Raw genomic sequence first — 20811 nt, 5'->3', positions numbered from 1 at the left:
GCAGATCGCGGAGGTGTCGTACGTTCGGTACTAGGATCGGTCGATCGTGAAGACGTACGACTACATCAACCACGTTGTCATAACGCGTCCGCTTTCGGTCTACGAGGGTATGTGGACAACACTCTCCTCTCTCGTTGCTATGCATCACCATCATCTTGCGTGTGCGTAGGATTTTTTTTTGAAATTACTACGTTCCCCAACACCGATATCTTATTAATCCTCTATCTATGTTTCGCTTGTGCTTGGAAATAACCTGAGTTACGGGTCACCGTCCCGTAGCCAAAGTACGTGGGATCACTGATGGGGCCATATCTCCTGTTGGCGAAGAGCTTCCCAGAGTTTGAGAACCGTGCTCTTCTCCTCCTCCGATGGACCCCGCCCAACAGATTGCCGGCAAAGCTTATCAAGCTTTTGCTGAAGTTTTTGGACTGTCTTTGCAAGACATCCAAACTCTTTCCTACCCCAAGGTTCGAGCTGATGTTGCATGGCACTCAAAGAGTCTACAGCACCTTGTAGATCAGGTGTTCGTTGCTGGCTCTGCCAACATGCGGTCACCACCTATTCGTAATCCAAGTGTGTTTGCCAAACATTTTCATACTGAAAGGGTCTCGCTCCCCTTCTTGCTGCATCGCCTCGTTGCTCTCGGAACACCAAGTGTACAAAACAATGGTCCGACTCCGCTGCGCTGGGCGAACATTTGTGTATCCGAATTGCTGCCTAAATTCCTCATTTGCAAAGGCCCGATCAATCCGTGCTTTGACATTTTTCACTCCTGCTTGACGATTGTCCCAAGTGAAAGGAACTCATGTCCAGCCTAAATCTTGGAGTGCACACTCATTGACCACTTCACGAAACGCCCTCATCTGCCACTCTGGGCGCGCAGACTGGCTAAAATGTTCATCACTGTATAAAGTCTCATTGAAGTCACCCATGCAGACCCATGTTGTATGGGGGAGTGCATTCAGGGTTCGGAGAAGAAGCCAACTGTGATGACGGTCCTTTACCCTTGGTGCACCATAGAAACCAGTGAATCTCCACTCGAAGGAGTTTTGATCCTTATTCCGCACCACAACATCAATGTGGCCGGCACCATAATTTTGAGCTCAACAGAAACATCTCTGGACCAAAACAATCCGATGCCTCCACTGAGACCGATGCTATTAACCGCGAAACATCCATCAAAACCCAAAGTAAACTTCAGATTCTCCACCCTTGCTGCCCTAATCTTCGTTTCCATAACAAAGAGGAGGGCGGGCCCTTATTGCTTCACCACACTGCGAAGCTCTCGAACTGCCTCGGGGTTCCCAAGCCCTCGGCAGTTCCAACTTATAATGCTCATTGGGACGGGTAACGCTGCTCTGCAACTGCTGCCGAATTTTCCGGTGTTGGTCGCTTCATTTTTGGTCCCCTTTCCAAATCCTTATGTTCCCATAAATCCTCATCGCTTCCCCTTCCCATGTCTCCAGCCGGCCCATCATGATCCGTGTGTTCTCCGTTGGTGATGAGGAGAGGGTGCTCAACTCGACGATAGACCTACTTTGGGGCCTCCTTCCTCTTTGCATATATAAGGACGGTTTTTCACAGGAGAGTTCACCTGGCAGCATCTCCAACATTGCTTGAGTTCTTCGATTCTTTTGTACTCGGACCTGCTTGCTGGTCTTTGCTCGTGTTCTCACCCGAGGTAGGTTTCCTCCTTTCTTCCGGTGGCCTCAACTTAGGTCCGAATGGAAGATCTCCATTCTTATCCCTAGGACCAGGGCAAAATAGATCATTGTGCCCTAGGCGACCACAAGAGAAACGGAAGTGCGGTACTTGTTCGTACTGGATATCATACGGTTCTTCTTTCTTCCTCTCGGCCGAATTGATCAAAATCCACCTCCGAAGAGGCTTGTTGACATCAATGGAAACTCTAGCTCTCAAATAGCCCCCAACATGATCGAACTGAACTCCTGAAGCATTCTTGTCAATCTGTTTTGCTATCAAACTGCCCCAAGCATCATCTCTCGGGTTGTACGGCAGGTTTGGGACCTGAACCCACACATGGAGCCGGTCAAAAGTCACCTCATCCGGCCTTGTATGATCCTCAAAGTCAGCCAATATGACTGCATGTTTTCTCACATGCCATGGCGAGCCCACCCAGATCCTATCTCGATCCCTCTGGTTCTCGAACTCTGCCACAAACGTGTTTTCTCCCATGGATTTGAACTGCAGACCCCTAGGGTTCCCCCACGCAGGCCGAAGCGCGCTGGTAATGGTTTGGATGTGGAGGAGGTGTCGGTGGAGAACCTTGCCTGACAGCAGCCACTTCTTCGGCTTTCCCTCGTCTGCAGGAGACGGATTTTTAGAGTCCAGGTTTCTGGACACCCCTTATCCTTACCTTCCAACATTGCTTACTAACTTTGTACATCAGATTTTCTCTTTTTTGTTTCTTCAAAATAAAACAACATATGAACTTTAAACTTTGCAAGACACCAAAACGTTCTAACTAGAATGTGAGAAAAAACTTGCAATTTTTTTTGTCAAACATAAATATACGAAATTAGATTTTTTGTATTAAAAAATGTACTTTTTAGTATTTATATTGCACGAAAAATTCTGAAAGTTTTTTCCCACATTCTAGTAAGAATGTTTTGTTGAGCTGCCAAGTTTGAAGTTCATATGTTATTCTATATGGGAGAGAAAAAAAGACAAATGTACTCGCACGAATCATGATGCAAAAATGAGTGGCTAGATAAAGGGGTGTCCCAAAGCCTATGCTCTACAGAATATTTTCCGCAAGAATGCCCGATGTACTTCCTGATCCCTAGCCCCTGGAAGGCCACCACATGGAGCATGCCGGTGCCGGTGACCTCATGGGAGGCCTGTCGGCCTCGATGCTCCGCCCGCTCGGCGGAAATCGACATCCCTCCCGACCTCGCCATGCGTTATAAAGAGCTGCGCACGGACAAGGAGGGGGGAACCGTGTCCTCCCTGCGACGTCTTCGCATGTCTTACCCCACCGTGAGCGTCACCGACGACGATGATGATGTCGTCTACATTTTGTCAAGGGAGGGCACCGATATGTCGACGGTGCTCGCCGTCGACATGAGGATGCAGACCCTGCGAGGAGTCGCCAAGCTACCAGACCACCACTACGGTTTTATGCCCTGCTTCCTTGCAACCGGGATCTCCAAACATCTCGGGACTACTGGTAGTACAAGTGAAGAGACCCTTGAGCAGACCGAGGCGCAAGATGCAAATGTTTGTCATCAAGAAAGTACATGAGTTTGCTTTATTATTAATCCAAGGTGTCTATGGAGTTTGGCTGCTGACCTGTGTGCAAGCTTGGCTGCAGGCGCAGGGTTAATCCTGAAGATAAACTGTCAAGATATTCATGTTCTGCTTATGTACCATGTGTCTTTCATTTGCTCAGATTACCTGATTGTGTTTTTAGCTCGTCTTTGTTTACAGGTAAAATAAAATAAAATTGGGATGAGCCTGCACTCTATTTTCTGCAAGCCTTTAATCCCATGAGCTAGCTGGACTGCCCTAATAGTGGTCTGTTGGATAACACTCCGTTGATGCCTAACAGCATGCCAAGCATTGCTACAATGGTTTTTGGACATCTAGTTTCAGGGTCACCCAGCAACATGTCCAAATCATGAATTAATTGAAAAACACATGAAACAACTTTTCTGAAAAGCCATTTCGAACACAATTCAGATCCCAACATAGGGTGTGGCTAATTCTTAACTGACTAATACTTAACCAAGATAGGGTGTGGCTAATTCTTAACTGACTAATACTTAACCAAGTTTCGGTCAAGTGACATAACATATAACTCCTCCGTTTCATAATATAAGACATTTTTTCAAGCTAACATAGCTTGCAACCAAATCTGATTTAGCAAGACATTTTTTCAAGCTAACATAGCTTGCAACCAAATCTGATTTAGCAAGACTGTAGTTCAAATACAATCGTCAACGCAAGCATGCTATCACTGCAATTGATAATATGTATGTATTTGAGGAATATACAAGAAACTTAACCAATCAAAGAGAACATGTTATTCCAATGTTTACACACGCATATCGATTCCATCCTTTTTACCATTACCAACTTCATCCAGAACCACGTCTTAAAAAGAATGATCCAGATCACATCTTAAAAAATAAATCCAGACCAGGGATGTCGCCAACGAAAACCAGGGCAAAGTTAATTCGCTCGGCCAACGAGAGTTTACAACAAGTTAGTTTATAAGAAGGACTGTGATATTTGGCACACGTGTGCCATATAAACAAAACTGCCACACCTCTACTTCTTTTATTTTAAAGTACCACACGATCCCCGTCTTTTGACCTCGCCTTCTTCCAAACGACCTCGGAGGCTCATCCGAGAAACCTGCTTCTCCCGCACATCTCACGCGCCCACCTCCGAGAAAACTCATGATTTCTCCTCAGGACAAAGTTACCATGATATTCGTATGCAATTTATCAGGCCTGTGTTGTGTAACTTACCATACTATTTATATAGAATGTACCAGGTACTATGCTTCAACAACTACACCCCTTCAAAGTCACCGCTGTATTTTGTACACAAGTTAGAAGGTCTTCGATGTGTAAAATACCGTGGTACTTACACATAAGTTATCAGGGTATATCAACATCAACCTCCCCCTGGTCAAAGTTACCATGGAGGATTGTACATGAGTTACCGGGTCTACAGTTCGTATATTATCATGTTACTTGCACCTAAAAACCTGGCTGTGTTTTGGTAGCTTTTTTCATAGGTCAAAAATTACCACGATGTTTTTGCGGAACTTATCACGCCTATAGCACGTGTGGCCCTCATGACACTAAACATTATGTCACTTTCCCGTGGCACGCCATGTGTTGTGTTCATCCAAGAAGCCCACGCGCGAGGCGAGTGTATGTTTTTAATAACTTATTTTCCTTTGGTAAAAAAAGTTTCCATCGTATTTATATTGCAAGTTATCGGTTATGCGATGCTTATATTATCATGTTATTTACACCAAAATTATTGGGGATGTTTTGAACAACTTTTTCCTGGGACAAAAAGTTATCATGGTGATTCTAAGTAACTTATCAAGCCCGTAGTGCTTAAAATATCATACTATTTACACAAAATTTATCAGGGGTATGTTTTAGCAAATTCTTCCCCACGGGTCAGAAACTTATCATGGTGTTTAGTTATCGCAGTGCACATATTTTCATGCTATTTACATATAAAAATGCTAGGGGAGGAAGGTATACTACCGTGCTATTTACACAGAAGATATCGGAGTATCTTTTTCAAAAAAAAATCCCTATGGTCAAAGTTACCATGGTGTTTCTACCTCAGTTATCAGATGTGCGCTGTGTATATTACCATCTATTTACACATAAATTATCGGGTATCTTTTCACATTTATCTTCCCCAATGGTTAAAGTTACCACGATGTTTGTATCTAAATTATCAAGTTTATGACGTGAATGTTATCGTGCTATTTAGAGAAATTACCAGTGGGCAGGTTCAACAAATTCATTCCCAATAATCAAAGTTACCATGATGCTTGAAACAAAAAGTTTTTCAGTGCTAACATATTAAAGGCAAAAACATGTCAAAAACAATATTTCTCTTAGCTTGTTCAACAATCAGTGTCATAGGTGAGGTGGTTAGTTCCCTTTGTTGATTACTTGCAGACCAGAGATCAAATCCTAGTCCAACCATTATTTTTGCCCGAAAATTAGGAAGTCGCATGGGGCCATAATTGACGATTATGAAAATTAGGAAGTCACGAGCGGGTATGCCCGCGGAAAAGGATGGAGATCGGGAGGCGTGCAGAAAAGGAAAGAAATCGAGAGGGAGGTCGGGGAGGACATGCAGGAAAGGAAGGAGATCGGGAGGCGTGTGGCAGTTTCGCAATCTGGCACACGGTTGCCATATACATATTTCGTTATAAGAAATAGAATAATGTCCACACAACTTTTCACCATCTAATTAACTTGCTGCTACCTTATATGTTACAAAGGGCAAAACAGGAAAAGGCATGGAAAAGAAGCACGCTCAAGCAAGCAGATGAGCTGGGACATAATACAGGAGATTCCTCAACGCTGGTTTGGATTTGCAAGAGAACAAGGCTAAAGCCTAAAGGTTGACACAAAGACGGAACTAGACGCGGACACAAAGTTAAAAGATGCCTGAAACATGCGAGGGTTAGTAGTCATCTTCATCGTCCAAGTCTGGATCGTTCGATGGGCGTATTCTCTTGCCGTCTCTCCCTCCAGGACGCCCTCCCTTCTTTGGTTTCCCTCTGCCAAAAGAATGTAGTACGAGATATCAGAAAAACAGGCAAACCTGCTAAACATTTTGTTAATCACTGCACGAGCCAAAGTTTTTCCGCAAAGCTATCTGAAACTTACTGGCCATTAGCTGGAGTGCTTGCGCCCTTTGAACGACCTGCATATTCTCTTGCCTCTGCCAGGGTGGCACGAGTATTCAATTCAGTTTATTATTAGCTGCTGCAGGTTTCAACTGAAAACAGAAATAAGTAAAGCTTACCATCTCGCGCAGCCAGTTGTTCTTCAACCTGGAAATTATATACAAGAATAACGTTCAACATCAGCGAATTCATTAATTTTGAATAGGGAAAGGAAGTAATAAGTAGGAAGGCTAGTGCTTTCCAGTGGTACTGGCACTATTGCTCATACCGCTGGAGAAGTAACCGATGACAGAGAGAATAGTCTCTCATCAACCTGAAACTTCCTTGACCGCTTGAGGCTGAAACGAAGCACATGCCATCATGAGTATTCCATCTATGTGAGATCTAGTGTCTCTATTGCTTGAAAAAATAAAACATAAATGCATGCTAAATACATATTGCTTCTGCAGAATAGTGACATACGACTAGTTCCACATAGTCAACCGGTTGCCATCAACCCGAAAAAGATTATGTTCAATATAAAGTACTCATGCAACAAAGAAAGAAACTGACTTAAGTCTATAATATCATAGAACACTGGCATACTTATTTTTTCAGGGTTAATCCCTGATGTATATCTAGCACTATTGATCATTGACCCAATTGTTAGCTAATTATTATGTATGGTTAGTGGCATAGTAGGTATACAAAGCCAGGTCAGATACCGTAACCCAATCAATATAGCTCATGGTAATAATAAAACAGAGACTCTAAGCAAAATCTGAGACCTGAGTTCTGATAAATATAAATGGTAATCAAAGAACATGATAATAGAAAAGGATGGACAAATGACGTTCTCCATACAGAGAAGAACCCCTAACAGTTCATAGATTTTATTCAAATATAAATAATAGAAAGGTCTCTTACTTAGCAGTGTTTTTTGACGATGACAAGAATGATTCAAAACCCTTCAGCACGCTTCCGAATTGATTAGATTCTTGTAGGTAGGTGGTCTCCATATCATAAACCTGGTTGGATAATAGTAGATATTAATACAAGCTATAGATTGCCAAAAAATGGTTTCTAAGACATGCGTGGACAGTAAGAAAATTTGACTTGTACGCACATGGCCAATGGATAACTGATGTTTTTCCTTGTCAGTTATAAGATAGATTGGCACCCAGAAGATGTTACTAATGTACTAATAATAAAGAAAAAGAGGACACCATAAAATAGAGGAAGACTAGTATAGGATCTGCACTTGGCGTGAGATCGTGCGATCCAGCCATATCAACCGTTCGATCTATAAGGCAAGGTACAGATTAAGCAAGACCGGAAGGGTTTGATAACTTTGTGCAAAGCCCCTGCTATCATCTCATAATGCTGCATGCGATCCACCCACCGTCAGCCATCACCTATACATGTTCAAACTGCACTTGGTAGTTCAGTACTCACAGAAAGTACTGAAGATGAGGTTCCTGCCATGAACGCATACAGTAATTGCAGAATGGATTTTCTCCCACGAATTCATACATATTTCTAGGCCTGAGTTTTCCCAGCACACACACGAACAGATGAACGCATGCAATTTGTTGGATACAAAAATTCCACCATACAAAGTTAAATAACGTACAAACTGAAAAATAACAGCATTTACGATTATGAATAAGGTTCTGTACAAATATCATGAACAGCAAAGTCGAACCACCATTCAAATTTTAAAACCCGATCCAAACATCCAGATCATGAATAAACACTATAAAAATAAATGAACAAAAAATACAACAATTCATGATCTCCCATGAACTGAAAATCAATTTTCCACCCTGCTGAACCTTCAGTCTCGCACCCCAGATCAGAACAAGAAACTTCACCTAGATACGAATCTAGGACGGGTATCAAGGAAGATGCAACCACCGAAGGGTCACACTCGGGCAGCGGACATATTCGGCCGAAGGGGTTGTGTGCATAGGGGCGTTCACGGTCGTTTGGAAGAACAAGTGACAGCGGCGCACGAGAAGCCGGCGGTGGACCTCGTCATGGCAGGATATGGCAGTGTCACGTCATGGGGCTGGTGGAATAGCTGACGGCAAGGCTCAGGAAGGCCAGATCTGGTGGTTGTGAGGCTCAGAGAGGTTGATTCGGCGAGGTTGGCGGCACGCTCCGGCAACCCACGCTGATGCATGAGAGATGGGATTACATTTGGGCTGGAACAAGGGGCTTCGTGTGAAGAGTTAGGCCTGCAATACTTGGTACCTCAAGGATTTTTGTGCAAATGTCCTGCATCTTTCTACTTGACTCGATCTGTGAGTTTCGCTGCCTAGTGAGACAACAGATATAGAGGGCAAGCTCTTTTGGCAAAAGTCATGGGCGTTACTAGGAAATGTGCCGTCTAAGCAGGAAAATGATTCTGCTCGACCTGTCGAGCGGATGTGGCTGCTGATGTCGATTTCATCCAACCATCCAATGTTAACATGAACACATTATTTACAGCAGAGGCGACCACATGGAATGTTTACAGCAAGTTACCAACTGGTGCCAGCGCAGAAATCATAGCACCCACTTTAGAGGATGCCAGAACAACAATTTAGTAATTAAATTACCGGGATGCTACCGCTGGTTATTACTCCACTTGGAGCACTTGACTAACTTGTATATGAACACTGGAATGTATTGAAAGACTTGAAATAAAACCAAATGCATTGGTCACTTTTTCGATTATACACGCTGTTCATTCTACTAGACCAATTGTTCGAAATGACAAGATTTAGCATTATGAATATAAGGTCAGACCTTTTTTGCTACTCTATTACCTTAAGAAAGCTTTATAAGAGAATATACTAGAATATAGCTCAAAATGTTCTTATGGCTATAGTATAAGTGGATGTATTATTACTATGATTTATTTCTTACAGACAGGGCAATAACTGCAACACTGAGGCTTGATTAAAATTATAAAAATCTTTATCCGGCTAATTTGAGCATCAGATTGTTTCATATGATTGACATCATACAAATCAGTTTTCACACGCGCAATTGGTTGATCAAATGAAGCAAGTAAGCAATAATCTTTCGCAAAAAATAATGGAGGCAGCGAATTTGTTGTCAAACTCCCTGCATCCAAAATTTAATTCAATCACGGTATTCAGTTTGACACAACAGGACTTCTCCCAAACTGCGCCAACTATTCACTCCAGGGAACAATACGTTGTGGTTTCAGACACAATAGATTCAGACGTCTGTCTTTCAGACTTGTATATTGTTCCGGTGCCCTAAATAAGGTGAATTCAGGTTGCTTTCATGTGTAGACTAGCAAATGCTTCATGGAACAGAATTTGAAATCTTACGCGGCAGAAGGCCTCCCAAAGGAAGTAGCACAGGAGATGCAAATTCTAACAAACAGAGGAGGCGTCCCGAAAGAGGGACAGGAGCAGGGGCTGGAGGAGACCTAACCTGCCGCTCGATGGAGCGGACCTCCTCCTGGAGCTTGGCGCGCTTGCCCATCAGGGCCGAGAGCATCGCCGTGGGGTTCGGCGCCGCCGCCGCCGCCGACGGCGCGGAGCCCGACGCGGCCTTGTGCGACCCCCCTCCTCCGCCCCCTGAGTCCATTGGCTCTCGTCGCGGTTCTAGGGCTCGAGCTTTGTGTTTTGGTTTTGGCCTTTTGGTGGGGGCGTCTTTGCAAGTTTGTATCGTTCGCCGACGATTTGCCAATCCGGCTAACGTCCCCCTTCGTTTTTCAACGTAAACTTCGCAATTTCTGCAAATCCCAGAGGAAAAGAAAAGATAGCACAAAACTTTTTTATTAGTTTTATATCCATATATAAAAGATATCATAAAACTTTTTTATTAGTTATATATATATAAGAACATTTTATTTTAATTTTTCAGGCAAAACATCAGTTACCAAAGAAGATACTCACATTTTATAGGTAAGATAAATGCAAAGGAAAGAGAAAGAGAAAAAGTGTCAAGGATGACTAACCTAATAGTTAACCCGTGAATCATTAATAATGATGGCTTCAGGTAACGACAAAAATCATATATAGCCATCTGATAGTTATTGCTATTGGATGAAATGTCTATGATTTAAATCCGCCTCAATCGCTAAAATAATTTTGATTCTGAAACTGCTTTTAGCAACTATTCCCTTTGTTCCTAAATATAAGTCTTTTTAGAGATTTTAATATGAACTTATATTTAGGAACGGAGGGAGTAGCACTCTTGTTCATATACAAGAAAGTCAACCTAGTATAATCTTTATTTGAGATCAACATGTGATTGACTTTTGGTATACTTAAATAAGTGTATGATTTTGCATCATATTGAAAACTTCCTAGCCAGGTAAAAGAATTAGATCCGAATATCCAACGAACGTCAGATTTTTAGGCATGTCAAATAGAACGCTTTTTATGGCAAATTATGTTTGCCGAGAATGATAAGTTTAGTTGACGAGTATGGCAAATCCGACCTAGTTCATTTTTTTGCCAGAGAATTGCCATGCTTGCTAACTAAATTTGCCATCCCCGCATCAACATAAATTGCCATGAAAAATGTTCGATTTCCATGCCTAAAAATCTGAAGTTAGATTTTTAGCATTTCTAAAGAATTAAGGCTAGTTGATCCATTACAATTTTACCATTTGACGAAGAAATTCTATGAAGTTCCTACAAATCAAAAAGACTCCTATAATTGTTACTCTTATTTTGTTGGCACATTCACATGATATCTTCCAATTTTTTTCAGTATCATCCCAAGCGAAGCGGTACCTGACCCCCACATCGCTCGTAACTGTTAACTCGGGGGATCTCATCTTCTCCACCATCGTCTTCATCAAACTTCCTCCCGTGACCACTGCCACCGGAGGCCACTGTCGGCGAAGCTAGTGCTGGGACCAAGGACGCCGGCAGTGGGGCGCTCCGCTAACGAGGCTCGACCTCCTTAGCAGGCAATGGATCTTTTAGCGGCGATGGCGCCTGGTGCGGCTTGTGCTTGAACGGGGCTATGGTGGCAGTTGGGGGCATGGGCATTCGTGTGCTGATAGTCTCCAATGTATTTATAATTTTTTATTATTTTAGCTATTATATTATCAATCTTGTATGCTTTATATAATTTTATATTATTTTTGGGAACTAACCGAGTAACCTAGTGCGTAGTGCCAGTTCCTATTTTTCCTACTTTATTTTCACAGAAAAACGGTACCAAACGAAATCCAGACGCGATGAAACTTTACGGTGATTTTTTCTAGATCAAAAGGGACCCTGAAAGCATCGGAAGGAGGCCAGAAGATGTAAGAGTGGGTCACAAGCTCACACGGCGTGCCCCTGGAGGGTCATGCCACCTGAGCTTGTGGGCCCTCATAACTACGTTTGTCCTAATTCCACTTCTATAAATTTTCTAAAATCCCAAAACCATCAGGGCAAGACCTAAAAAAATTATTTCACCATCGCAAACTTCTGTTCTTCCGTGATCCCATATGGAGGCCTTTGCCGGTACTCTGCCGGAGGGAGAATCGATCACAAAGGGTTTATACATCAACCTTGTAGCTAGATCTCTCTCTCTCTCTCTGATCTTCAATATAATGTTCTCCTTGAAATTTTATTTGATGTAATCTTCTTTTACGGTGCATTTGTCGGGATCCGATGAATTGTAGGTTTATTATCAGATTATTCAATGAAAGTAAGTGAGTCTTTTCTGAAGTTTATTATGTATGATTGTTATCTCTATGTAATGCTTTCCTATCTATGAGTTTTCTTTGGCCAAGTTGATGATTAGATCTTCAGTGAAAGTGGTGCATAGTAGTAGGTTCAATTTTATGGTGTCCTCACCTCGTGATACAAGGGGTAGCGAGGCATGTATTTGTATTGTTGCTACTAAGAGGAAAAACGAGGGGTTCAATCAGATTGCTTGATTTTATTATGTCTACATTATGTCATCATACTTAATGCATTACTCTGTTTGCTATGAATTTAATACCTAGAGAGGCAAGCATAGAAGCGCTCTCGAAGTGGAGTAATAATAGTAGATGCATGCAGTAGTTGGTCTACTTGTTACGGACATAATGCCTATATACTGATTATGCCATGAATAACGTCGTAATTATGCGCTTTTTTATCAATTGTCGACAGTAATTTGTACCCACCGCATGTTATATTCTTGAGAGAGATGCATCTAGTGAAAACTATGGCCCTGGGTCTATTCACCATATTTACTAAAACCTAAGTATATTGTTGTATTTTTTTACTTTGCAATTTATCTTTCTACTACTATCACATTTAATACTGCAATTAATGAGTACAAGAGGATTAACAACCCTCTTGTCATCGTTGGGTGCAAGTATTTGCTCTTGTGTCTGTAGATATTGTCGACGATTATTTGCGTGAATCTTCTATTGGTTTGATAAACCTTGATTCTCTACTGAGGGGAATATTATCCGCTACTATATTGCTTCACCCTTTCTTTTCGGGGAAAATCCCAACGCAATTCACAAGTAGCATGCGCCGGCCTTGCTGCTTGGCGTGAAGATCCGCAAGATTGGCGACGGGTGGTTGATGATGCGGGCGTGCTGGTGCGGGGGTGTCGTCGTCCTGGGTGCACCGCCAGCGGTTACTGGTACATCGGCCAGTCATCGTCGGTGGGCGTGGCTCAGCCAACTCCGGTGAGTTGGCGCTCTACCTCCACATCTAGTGGCCGCCATGGGGCGGTGCGATGCTGCGGGCGCGCGACATGACTGATGTGCGCATGATCAAATGACCAGAGTCATGCAAGCTTCAGCGATGTTGGTAGTTGGAGGTGGTGGTTCCCCTGATGGCAATAATTGCGGTGGCTGCTGCATGTGGTTGGGAGGATCCTTTGCCTCCCAGATCCGGTGGTTGGCAAGGTCGTGGGATGCGGCCAAAGGCTATTTGTGGGTTTTGGCGGCTCTCGCTTCATTCAATTTGCCTAGGCCAGTGAGATGCAATCTATGGACGACGGCCTAATGCAGAAGGTATGTTTGTGTGATGGGGACGGTGGGATTTCTACCCTGACATGTGTAGCTGATGGGATCAGGAAAAAATGGTGCTATGCAGAGGCTTGGTGCATGTTCATTGTGTTTGTATCCTCTTGATACTCCATTTTAAGTAAAAAAAATCCATCATTTATCAAAAAATAAGAATGATCACCCCTTAAGATAACATCTCTATTGTCCCCCATCAATCATGGACACTATGGGTGTAAAGTCTAAACTGGGTGCACCAAGATCTACTGATTTCTATTCAGATTTCCGCGGGACCAGCTATACATCTCTATCCACCCACAGTGGGCAGGCCACAGTCTCACTCTATCTAGCTACAAAATGTGGAGCCCGATCACCCGCCAAAAACTGTACCTGCGGATATGGCCGATCACACACCATAGTTTCCTTCCTTTGCTGCTACGACTCCGGCGCCGATCATCGTCCGTCGAAGCGCGGGGCCACTTGGCAAAAGCTCTCTACCTGATCAACAGTAGTGACATGGCCATTCACTTTGGAGAACTAGACTAGATAGTGAAGGATCATGCAGATCTCTGCAACTGCTTCCAGTGGACCACCCCGCACAGCCCAAGCTTCGGTCACCTGTCCAAGATGGCCAATGTTCATTATCGTATGACTGTTGGGTATCTGGACCAGAATTTGGTGGCCTGAGTTTGGTAACCTCCTGTTCTGCCCTACTACTTTATCATGATAGCACTCAGCAAAGGAAGGAGAAAACGTCGAAAATCCGCTTAAAGCACATAGACAGAAACTGAATTTTCATCAGGTGACATGCTAACATCAGATATGTAAATCCTTTTTGCACCAAACTTGGCAGATACATGCTGCAATACTTCAAGTATATGTCTGACTTTTTTCAAGAATTCTAACAGTGTGGGTCCCTTTTTATTTTAAACCGGGAGGGCACGCTCTGGACCTCGACTGGAAGTTTTCCATCAAACCACTAGTAACTACACAATTCTAGTACCCTTCTTCTTTTGGTAGGAAATCTACTACCTATGACGACACACACAACAACGCGAGAGCGCATAAGCCCGAAAAATATATAGTAAACGTAACATCTCAGGGAGACTCGGTTATTTGTTTCGGTTTTGCTGGCAAGAGCAGTGCCGCGGCAATAGGCTTCGGATCAGCTCCTCCAAGATCGCGTTCACTGAGGATTGAGGTACCTTCTCCTGGAACAAAGAAACCACAACATCAAACCATTATCCGTTCGAATAAATTAAAGGAGGGGGAACAAAATGTACACTGTTCTGAAAGTGATTTATTCATCATAAAGGCAAACAGCTTAAAGGTAGTGGGGTTTGGGGTTTGTAATGATTTCCCTTGCAAACTTTAGGAAAATGTGCATGGTTGATACCACTGTGCAGGGAGTGGTAGGAATGAGGCCATTCCCTCTTTGCAGAGGAATGCAAAGAGCAACCTTCCAAGAGGAACACCATCACTGGTGTCCTTATCCTGCCTATTTCTCTCACAAGCATAATAATTTGATTGCTGAATTTTCAAAGCACACTGAGTAGCAGCAGCAGCAGCAGCACAAACATACTAATGCCAAAGAATTTTCATTCCCGTAAACAGATTGACCTGCTTCACCGCCCAGTTTAGAGATTAGTAACTAACTATGATTACGGGTGTTTATCCATATCTTTCCCACTGTACTCACAATTTAATTCGACACTAAACTGGATCAGATAGTGTCATTGTGGCCATAGTTATCCACTAGTATTTTGCCGGCAGATCATCATCATGGACAGGTGAGGTTGCCTGGAGTTTGAAATTTCAGCATACTTCTGTTTATTCTGCTGTATCTTCCATTTAGTTGAATTTGCACATTGTTGACAGACAAAAGGGAGTTGACTTGTCTTGCCAAATGGAGTCTCAGTCAACAGAGTGCACAAAACATGAAGAAAGAGCACAAAAGTGTATTACTATTTACTAGTTGGAACTTGGAGTACTCCTTATAAACAACAAACAAGGATCACATGCTTAATTTATCGCAAGGTGGAAATGGAACAGGGCAGCAGACCAGCAGTTATATAGCTAAGTTCAGAAAAATGCAATCTGCAGAGCTAGTCAAATTCCACACTTCGTGAAGAATCTAATTGTCAAACTAATCACATAAGTTATGCAAGGCATAAGTCAATTCCAGCAAAATCCAAGGACAATGGATTTGACTTACATTTCAGATAGCCCAAGATACAGATAATCAAGGCACACCCAGACACTTAAACACAAGCCAAAAGAACAGAATAGGAGGAACAAACTATAAAAGGCATGCTGCAAACTAGAGGGAAACAGATAATCTAGGTGTGGGACGTTAGGAATCATAAAATGACCAAAAGCTACAAAATCAAGTGACAGCATGCAGAAACACTGCTCTTGAACATAAACCCATGACTAGTAGTGCATAACAACAGGTGAGCACATAAAGAGGATGCACAATGAGATTATGTGTGTATGAGAGTACGGGCTTCTTAATTACCTGTGGTCCTCATTGGCACTGCCCCAGGAGTTGCTGTTGCTACTGCTAGCGCCGGAGATGTTGTAGAGGGATCCGCGACGGCCTCCTGCATACTCAATGTGATGCAGGTCCTTCAGCAGCTCTTCATAGTGCCTCTTCACTTCATCGACTGACTTCCCATCACCGACTGCTCGTGCCACCTTCTGCCAGCGGTCTGGTGTGTCCTCGTCATACGTCGCTAGTGCCGTCTCAAAGATCTTGTTCTGTTTTGCTGTCCACGATGAACTCATTATCTCTCTATTTTTCCTTTTCTCCTCCCTTTTTACTGTTTCCCCAGCAGGGAGAAATTTTCCAAGAAAGGTCAGGGGACTAGTAGTGAGCACTACTTGTGGCTGCTCGTGTTTCTGTGGAACAAAGAGTGAGCGTAGATGTGCTATTTATAAAGAGGGGGAAGCCAGCAATACCCAGTATTGAGTGGGTGGTGATTTGTGTTAGCAGTAGGCAATGAGTTGACAAGCCTATGTAGGAGGGAGCCACGAGAAATTTCACCAACTCATCACACTAATCTAGTGTGTATTAAATTTGTAGGGAGGAATTACAATCACTCAGATTTGCTGGGAGACTAGACCTTTGTCATTTCATTTCATCCCACAATCTTAATAGATATCATTTATTCTTGCCTTTTTTCTATGTTGAAACTTGAAACCATGCTCTAAGGGTGCATTTGGTACTTACGACAACTTTTTTCTCAAACTCACATCAATATGTGTGTTGTTTTGTATTGGAAGAAGCACACTGAGAAGATGCAAAAATTACCAGGCCAATTAAACCACAATATACAAAGCAACCTAGGCTAACAAAACCAGACAAGCAAAGCAACAAGCCTACACACACAGCTCTACAAAGAAGCAAAAAGGTCACAAGAAGAGGGGTAAGCGCAGGCAAAGCTAGTGGTCAGGAGGCCTAGAGTGCATACTAACCATAACTAGTTGTACCTAAAAAAATATCACAAGGCCATTTGTGCCAGGATAGAAGCATGCAACATCCTTGTTGATGTTACAAACTTAAGGAATGTTTTGAACAAAGGTGCTGTCCACCAATTTGCAGCCAATTAATTGGCTGTACAAACTACATACAATTTGCAACATCACTTAAAACAATGATGCTTAGTAGCAGAGGATATTTGCCCTGAATAGTGAATATAGCAAGTACAAGGAAAAGCTAGTAACTAACAATTTGTGTCGACGACCTCCCCACTGTAACAAAGGTATTCAAATATCTAATTGAAAACACACACCAATATATGCCTCTTTGTCTTTCTGTAACACAGGGAAAAGGAGCCATTATTAGGTCAAAAGGATAGGAGCACATAACTCTTCCTTGATATTTCTACTCGATTAATCAGTGATGGTATATGGTTTCAGATGGACAGAGAAGAATGTCATGCAGATGGGATGTACTATTCAATTGTGGTCTGTGGTCTAATAATTTAACACAAAAAAATACCTGTCCCTGGTACCTATCCACTTTGAGCATATGATGGCAGAAGTGGACATATTGTACAGTCGTCTCATTGCTAGAAACTGTATTAGAACAGCTGCTTTAATAGTACAAGTTTCATGCAATAAAAATAGATTGGCAAGATCTAGTGTATAATGAAGTGGAATAATTAGATTTGGGATTCTTGACTCCCTTGTATAGCTCTCTGTATAGCCCCCTCTTGTATATTCCCCTTCCCTTTGTACATTCTCCCCTCTTCTTCTAACTACCCCTTTGTGTTTTTTCATGCCGCCTTCAATAAAAAATTACTGTCAGGGCCTCACCTACAGTTTTTGGTTCAAAAATAAAGATTTGGGATTCATGAGATAGCTTATTGTTTTATAAGAGATCACATGTTCAGTTCCCATGGGAGATTGATTGGTGGTTTGTTGGAGTTACTACAGGATCCAAACAGCCATTGATACAGGAACTTTATTTTGTACCAGTCCTCTCGGATAATGGAACAGCAAATTCTTTATGCTCCTTAAAAACTAAACCTATGCCACAGTTGAAAATTAAAGTGTCTGCAGATATTGCAGGTAACTAGTAAACCCATTAAGTATGTTAGTACCGTATCAATATTCTCCTAACAGAAATTGTGACTGGCTTTATACGAATTTCCCATCAAAATTTGATTTAACAACTCAGCTCCTAAATCTTAATAGTTGTTTCCGGTAGAACAATCAAGACCATGCACCAGGGCTGCATGTATAATTAAGAAGAATAGAATGCTTCTGGATAATTTAAGCAGTGCCAGTCAATTTCCAGCTTATTTCATAACAAGTCGAAATATAAATGTTCATGCAGAAAAGAGAGCTATGCCTAAGTATATAATATATATGACTTTTAACTCAAGGGAAAAATTACGTAAACCAGAGCATATCCCTAACCAAGTTCGTAAGAACTAAAAAGCAAATGACAGTAATTGATAATATTTCTAGTGCAACAGCTTGCCAAATTTTATAATAAATCTCATATCATCACTTCCAAAAAGCTATGAGCCATTCTTGTGCCTCTGAAGTTCTTAACAAATTTACGCACAAACTTGATTATTCTGTGAAAGGTTACCAACATTTGGTTGCCGTTTTGTAGAAAGATGCAGTTAAGTTACCTTGCCGTCTTGAGCTTCATTACATTTAGAATAACATTCTCAGACCTGCATTGTTCCAAAACTTGTATCAGAAAAGCGAAGTTCAAAAGGTGCTTCTGGCTTTTTTAAGCTTGTCCCAAGTTGCTTCATCTAATCTTTACTCGACACAAATCTTGGGCATACAGGTGTCAGAACATAGCCCGTCAACCAGCACTTACTACTGAACCTAAGCAGATAATATACAGAGATAGTAAGAATAAAATGATAACTACTAACTACTTATAATATTATTCATTGGAAGAAGCATTAATTTTCTCTTGCCTTCTTATGTTCTCTGCTGGCTATTTACATTTAGAAAGATGCCGCAAGCCTCCAAAGGCAGACATTGGAAGCTTTTAACAAGAGAGATTTATGAGGAAGGAAAAGGTCATCTGGTTCAAAAGTAGATTATGCCATGAAGGTACGGAACACCACTGCGCCTATGCATAAGTCACGTCAGCAAATGCTAAAGGTTTTTGTGTGTATGCGGATCTTTCATGTGATTTGGTTCGAGTTCTCATCATCCCAAGGTGTGGACAGGTGGATTCGAGATGATGGAAAAGGCCCCCACCAGGCTAGTAGCTAGGATTCACATCCAAGTGGGATACACCTCTTTACTATCTCTTCTCGACGAATTTAAATTTGGTATTAAACAAAATTAGACCCAAATGTCAATTTGAACCTTTATTATGTGACACCCTTACCTCGATACCCTCTTTTCAGTCTTCAAAGGAAGGTATTTGCTTCAATTATTTTCCCTTTCTATGAAAGGTGGAGAGAATCATAACATTCTTCGAATCTATATCTATATCTAAATGGAATTTATGTTGACCGACAGAATTACGACTCACTACACCTGTCAGCCTGCCATGATATGTGATGGGCGGAGAAACAAAGAGTCAAAGTTTATGCTCAAGCGCACCAAATTCCAGTCGCATAAATGGAGGTGTTGCATCACAGGAATGACCACGGATCAAAATAGAGGTCCAAACTATGCCCTTAGGAATGCTGATCTGCAAAAGGTAGGGTTTATGGAAATATCTTATAATCTTGTCAGACTGAATAGCATACCCTCTGTTGATAAATATAGGATGTGTTTTTACCATGCGGAATTGATCTTTAACCAGCAGTTAGTCCAATAATATGTGGGTTGTGCCACACAGAATTTAGACCGTTAAATTCGTATTGAAAAATAACTTTCCTGTGATTATGATTTTGCAATTATGAGCAATGTATTGTATGAGAAATTTGTGGTCAAAGATCAAATTTTGAGAGTCCAACAGAGGGAGAATATGCCGATGTCCTAATCTTCGGACACTCACCAAAGAATGCAATAGGTGATTTCTCTAAAAACAAACATGGATCTTGTGATGGTGATGTCATATAAGAATAAAACAATCATTAAATATGGCATCTGAGATGTTGGATTCTAAAACATGTGAACTTGTTGATAAGTAGGGGATCTCACAGGAAAAGGCCTGATAATGGATGTGTGGCGTAGGAGCTAAAGAATGATTCCTTGATAAGATATGATAAAAAGACTGAGAAGAGGTCAGGAAGAGGCGACGAAGTAAAAAGATAAAAATAGAATAAGAATCCAGCAGATCCCTAAGCTATGATGTTCCATCTGCGTACAGAATATGTGGTCCGACTTTTGTAGCCAGCCAATTAGTACATCAGTTTGTAACAATGATAGAATTAAGCAATGTACAGGCATGATTCAAGAACATGAATTCATTTGTTTGGGAATCAATTTGGATAGCTGTCTTGCTGACTTAAGTGTTTCAAATTCCAAAGGTTCAGATTACCGATTGAACTGGGGATTCTAGAAAAAAGAATGATTGAACTTGGAATTCTACAGATAGCATGTTACAACTCTATGCTAAGCCTAAGATCTCAGATACTGAAACGAACGTAGAACACTTCATGAATACAATAAATAATCCAAAAACATTGCTATGATCCACTTAAATGTTAGGAAATCGATGAAACAAGGGTTTTCAGATATCATTCAGACAAAAGCTTGACCTGCAATGAATACTGTACCATGACCCAGTTATGTGGTTTCCTGAGTTCTGAATCTAGAAAACGAGCACTGGATGAACCTAATGTGTGCCGTCAAATGTAACAATGCGGTGGTCGCTGCAAGTTTGCTTTGCGCTTGGCTTTGCCATCCAGGCTTCGGCGTGTTTTGAAATATATACAAGGTAGAGAATGATCTGCCTCCTATTCTCAAAACAAAACAAAAACTTGTAAGGAAATACAAAGCC

General features: G+C 41.8%; 2 protein-coding genes across 2 annotated transcripts; both read right to left on the bottom strand.

Annotated features, from left to right (window-relative positions):
* Nucleotides 1-5913: 5913 nt before the first annotated feature.
* Nucleotides 5914-10067, bottom strand: LOC119317586 (chromatin modification-related protein MEAF6-like). Its single transcript, XM_037592070.1, has 6 exons — nucleotides 9854-10067; nucleotides 7328-7428; nucleotides 6690-6759; nucleotides 6541-6568; nucleotides 6402-6456; nucleotides 5914-6292 (listed from the first exon to the last, which is right to left on the bottom strand). Exons 1-6 carry the CDS (start codon nucleotides 10007-10009, stop codon nucleotides 6196-6198), a joined length of 507 nt encoding a protein of 168 aa, XP_037447967.1. The 5' UTR covers nucleotides 10010-10067; the 3' UTR covers nucleotides 5914-6195.
* A 4112-nt stretch (nucleotides 10068-14179) lies between these two features.
* Nucleotides 14180-18720, bottom strand: LOC119317585 (protein RADIALIS-like 4). The gene is made up of 2 exons (XM_037592069.1): nucleotides 15895-18720; nucleotides 14180-14587 (listed from the first exon to the last, which is right to left on the bottom strand). The coding sequence occupies exons 1-2, from the start codon at nucleotides 16161-16163 to the stop codon at nucleotides 14563-14565; spliced, it is 294 nt and encodes a 97-aa protein (XP_037447966.1). The 5' UTR covers nucleotides 16164-18720; the 3' UTR covers nucleotides 14180-14562.
* Nucleotides 18721-20811: the final 2091 nt, after the last annotated feature.

This window comes from Triticum dicoccoides, chromosome 6A, assembly GCF_002162155.2.
Source record: "Triticum dicoccoides isolate Atlit2015 ecotype Zavitan chromosome 6A, WEW_v2.0, whole genome shotgun sequence".
Taxonomy (NCBI): Eukaryota; Viridiplantae; Streptophyta; class Magnoliopsida; order Poales; family Poaceae; genus Triticum; species Triticum dicoccoides.
Note: the sequence above shows the minus strand (reverse complement) of the source record. Positions and strands in the feature narration are given on the sequence as shown.

What these genes read in the sequence shown, in the direction of transcription:
- LOC119317586 (XM_037592070.1), bottom strand. Translation starts at nt 10,009, where the DNA reads ATGGACTCAGGGGGCGGAGGAGGGGGGTCGCACAAGGCCGCGTCGGGC. An exon ending in CATCGGTTACTTCTCCAGCG is followed by an intron (nt 6,569 to 6,689) that starts GTATGAGCAATA and finishes TATAATTTCCAG; the next exon opens with GTTGAAGAACAACTGGCTGC. An exon ending in AGCACTCCAGCTAATGGCCA is followed by an intron (nt 6,293 to 6,401) that starts GTAAGTTTCAGA and finishes TTCTTTTGGCAG; the next exon opens with AGGGAAACCAAAGAAGGGAG.
- LOC119317585 (XM_037592069.1), bottom strand. Translation starts at nt 16,163, where the DNA reads ATGAGTTCATCGTGGACAGCAAAACAGAACAAGATCTTTGAGACGGCA. An exon ending in AGTGCCAATGAGGACCACAG is followed by an intron (nt 14,588 to 15,894) that starts GTAATTAAGAAG and finishes TCTTTGTTCCAG; the next exon opens with GAGAAGGTACCTCAATCCTC.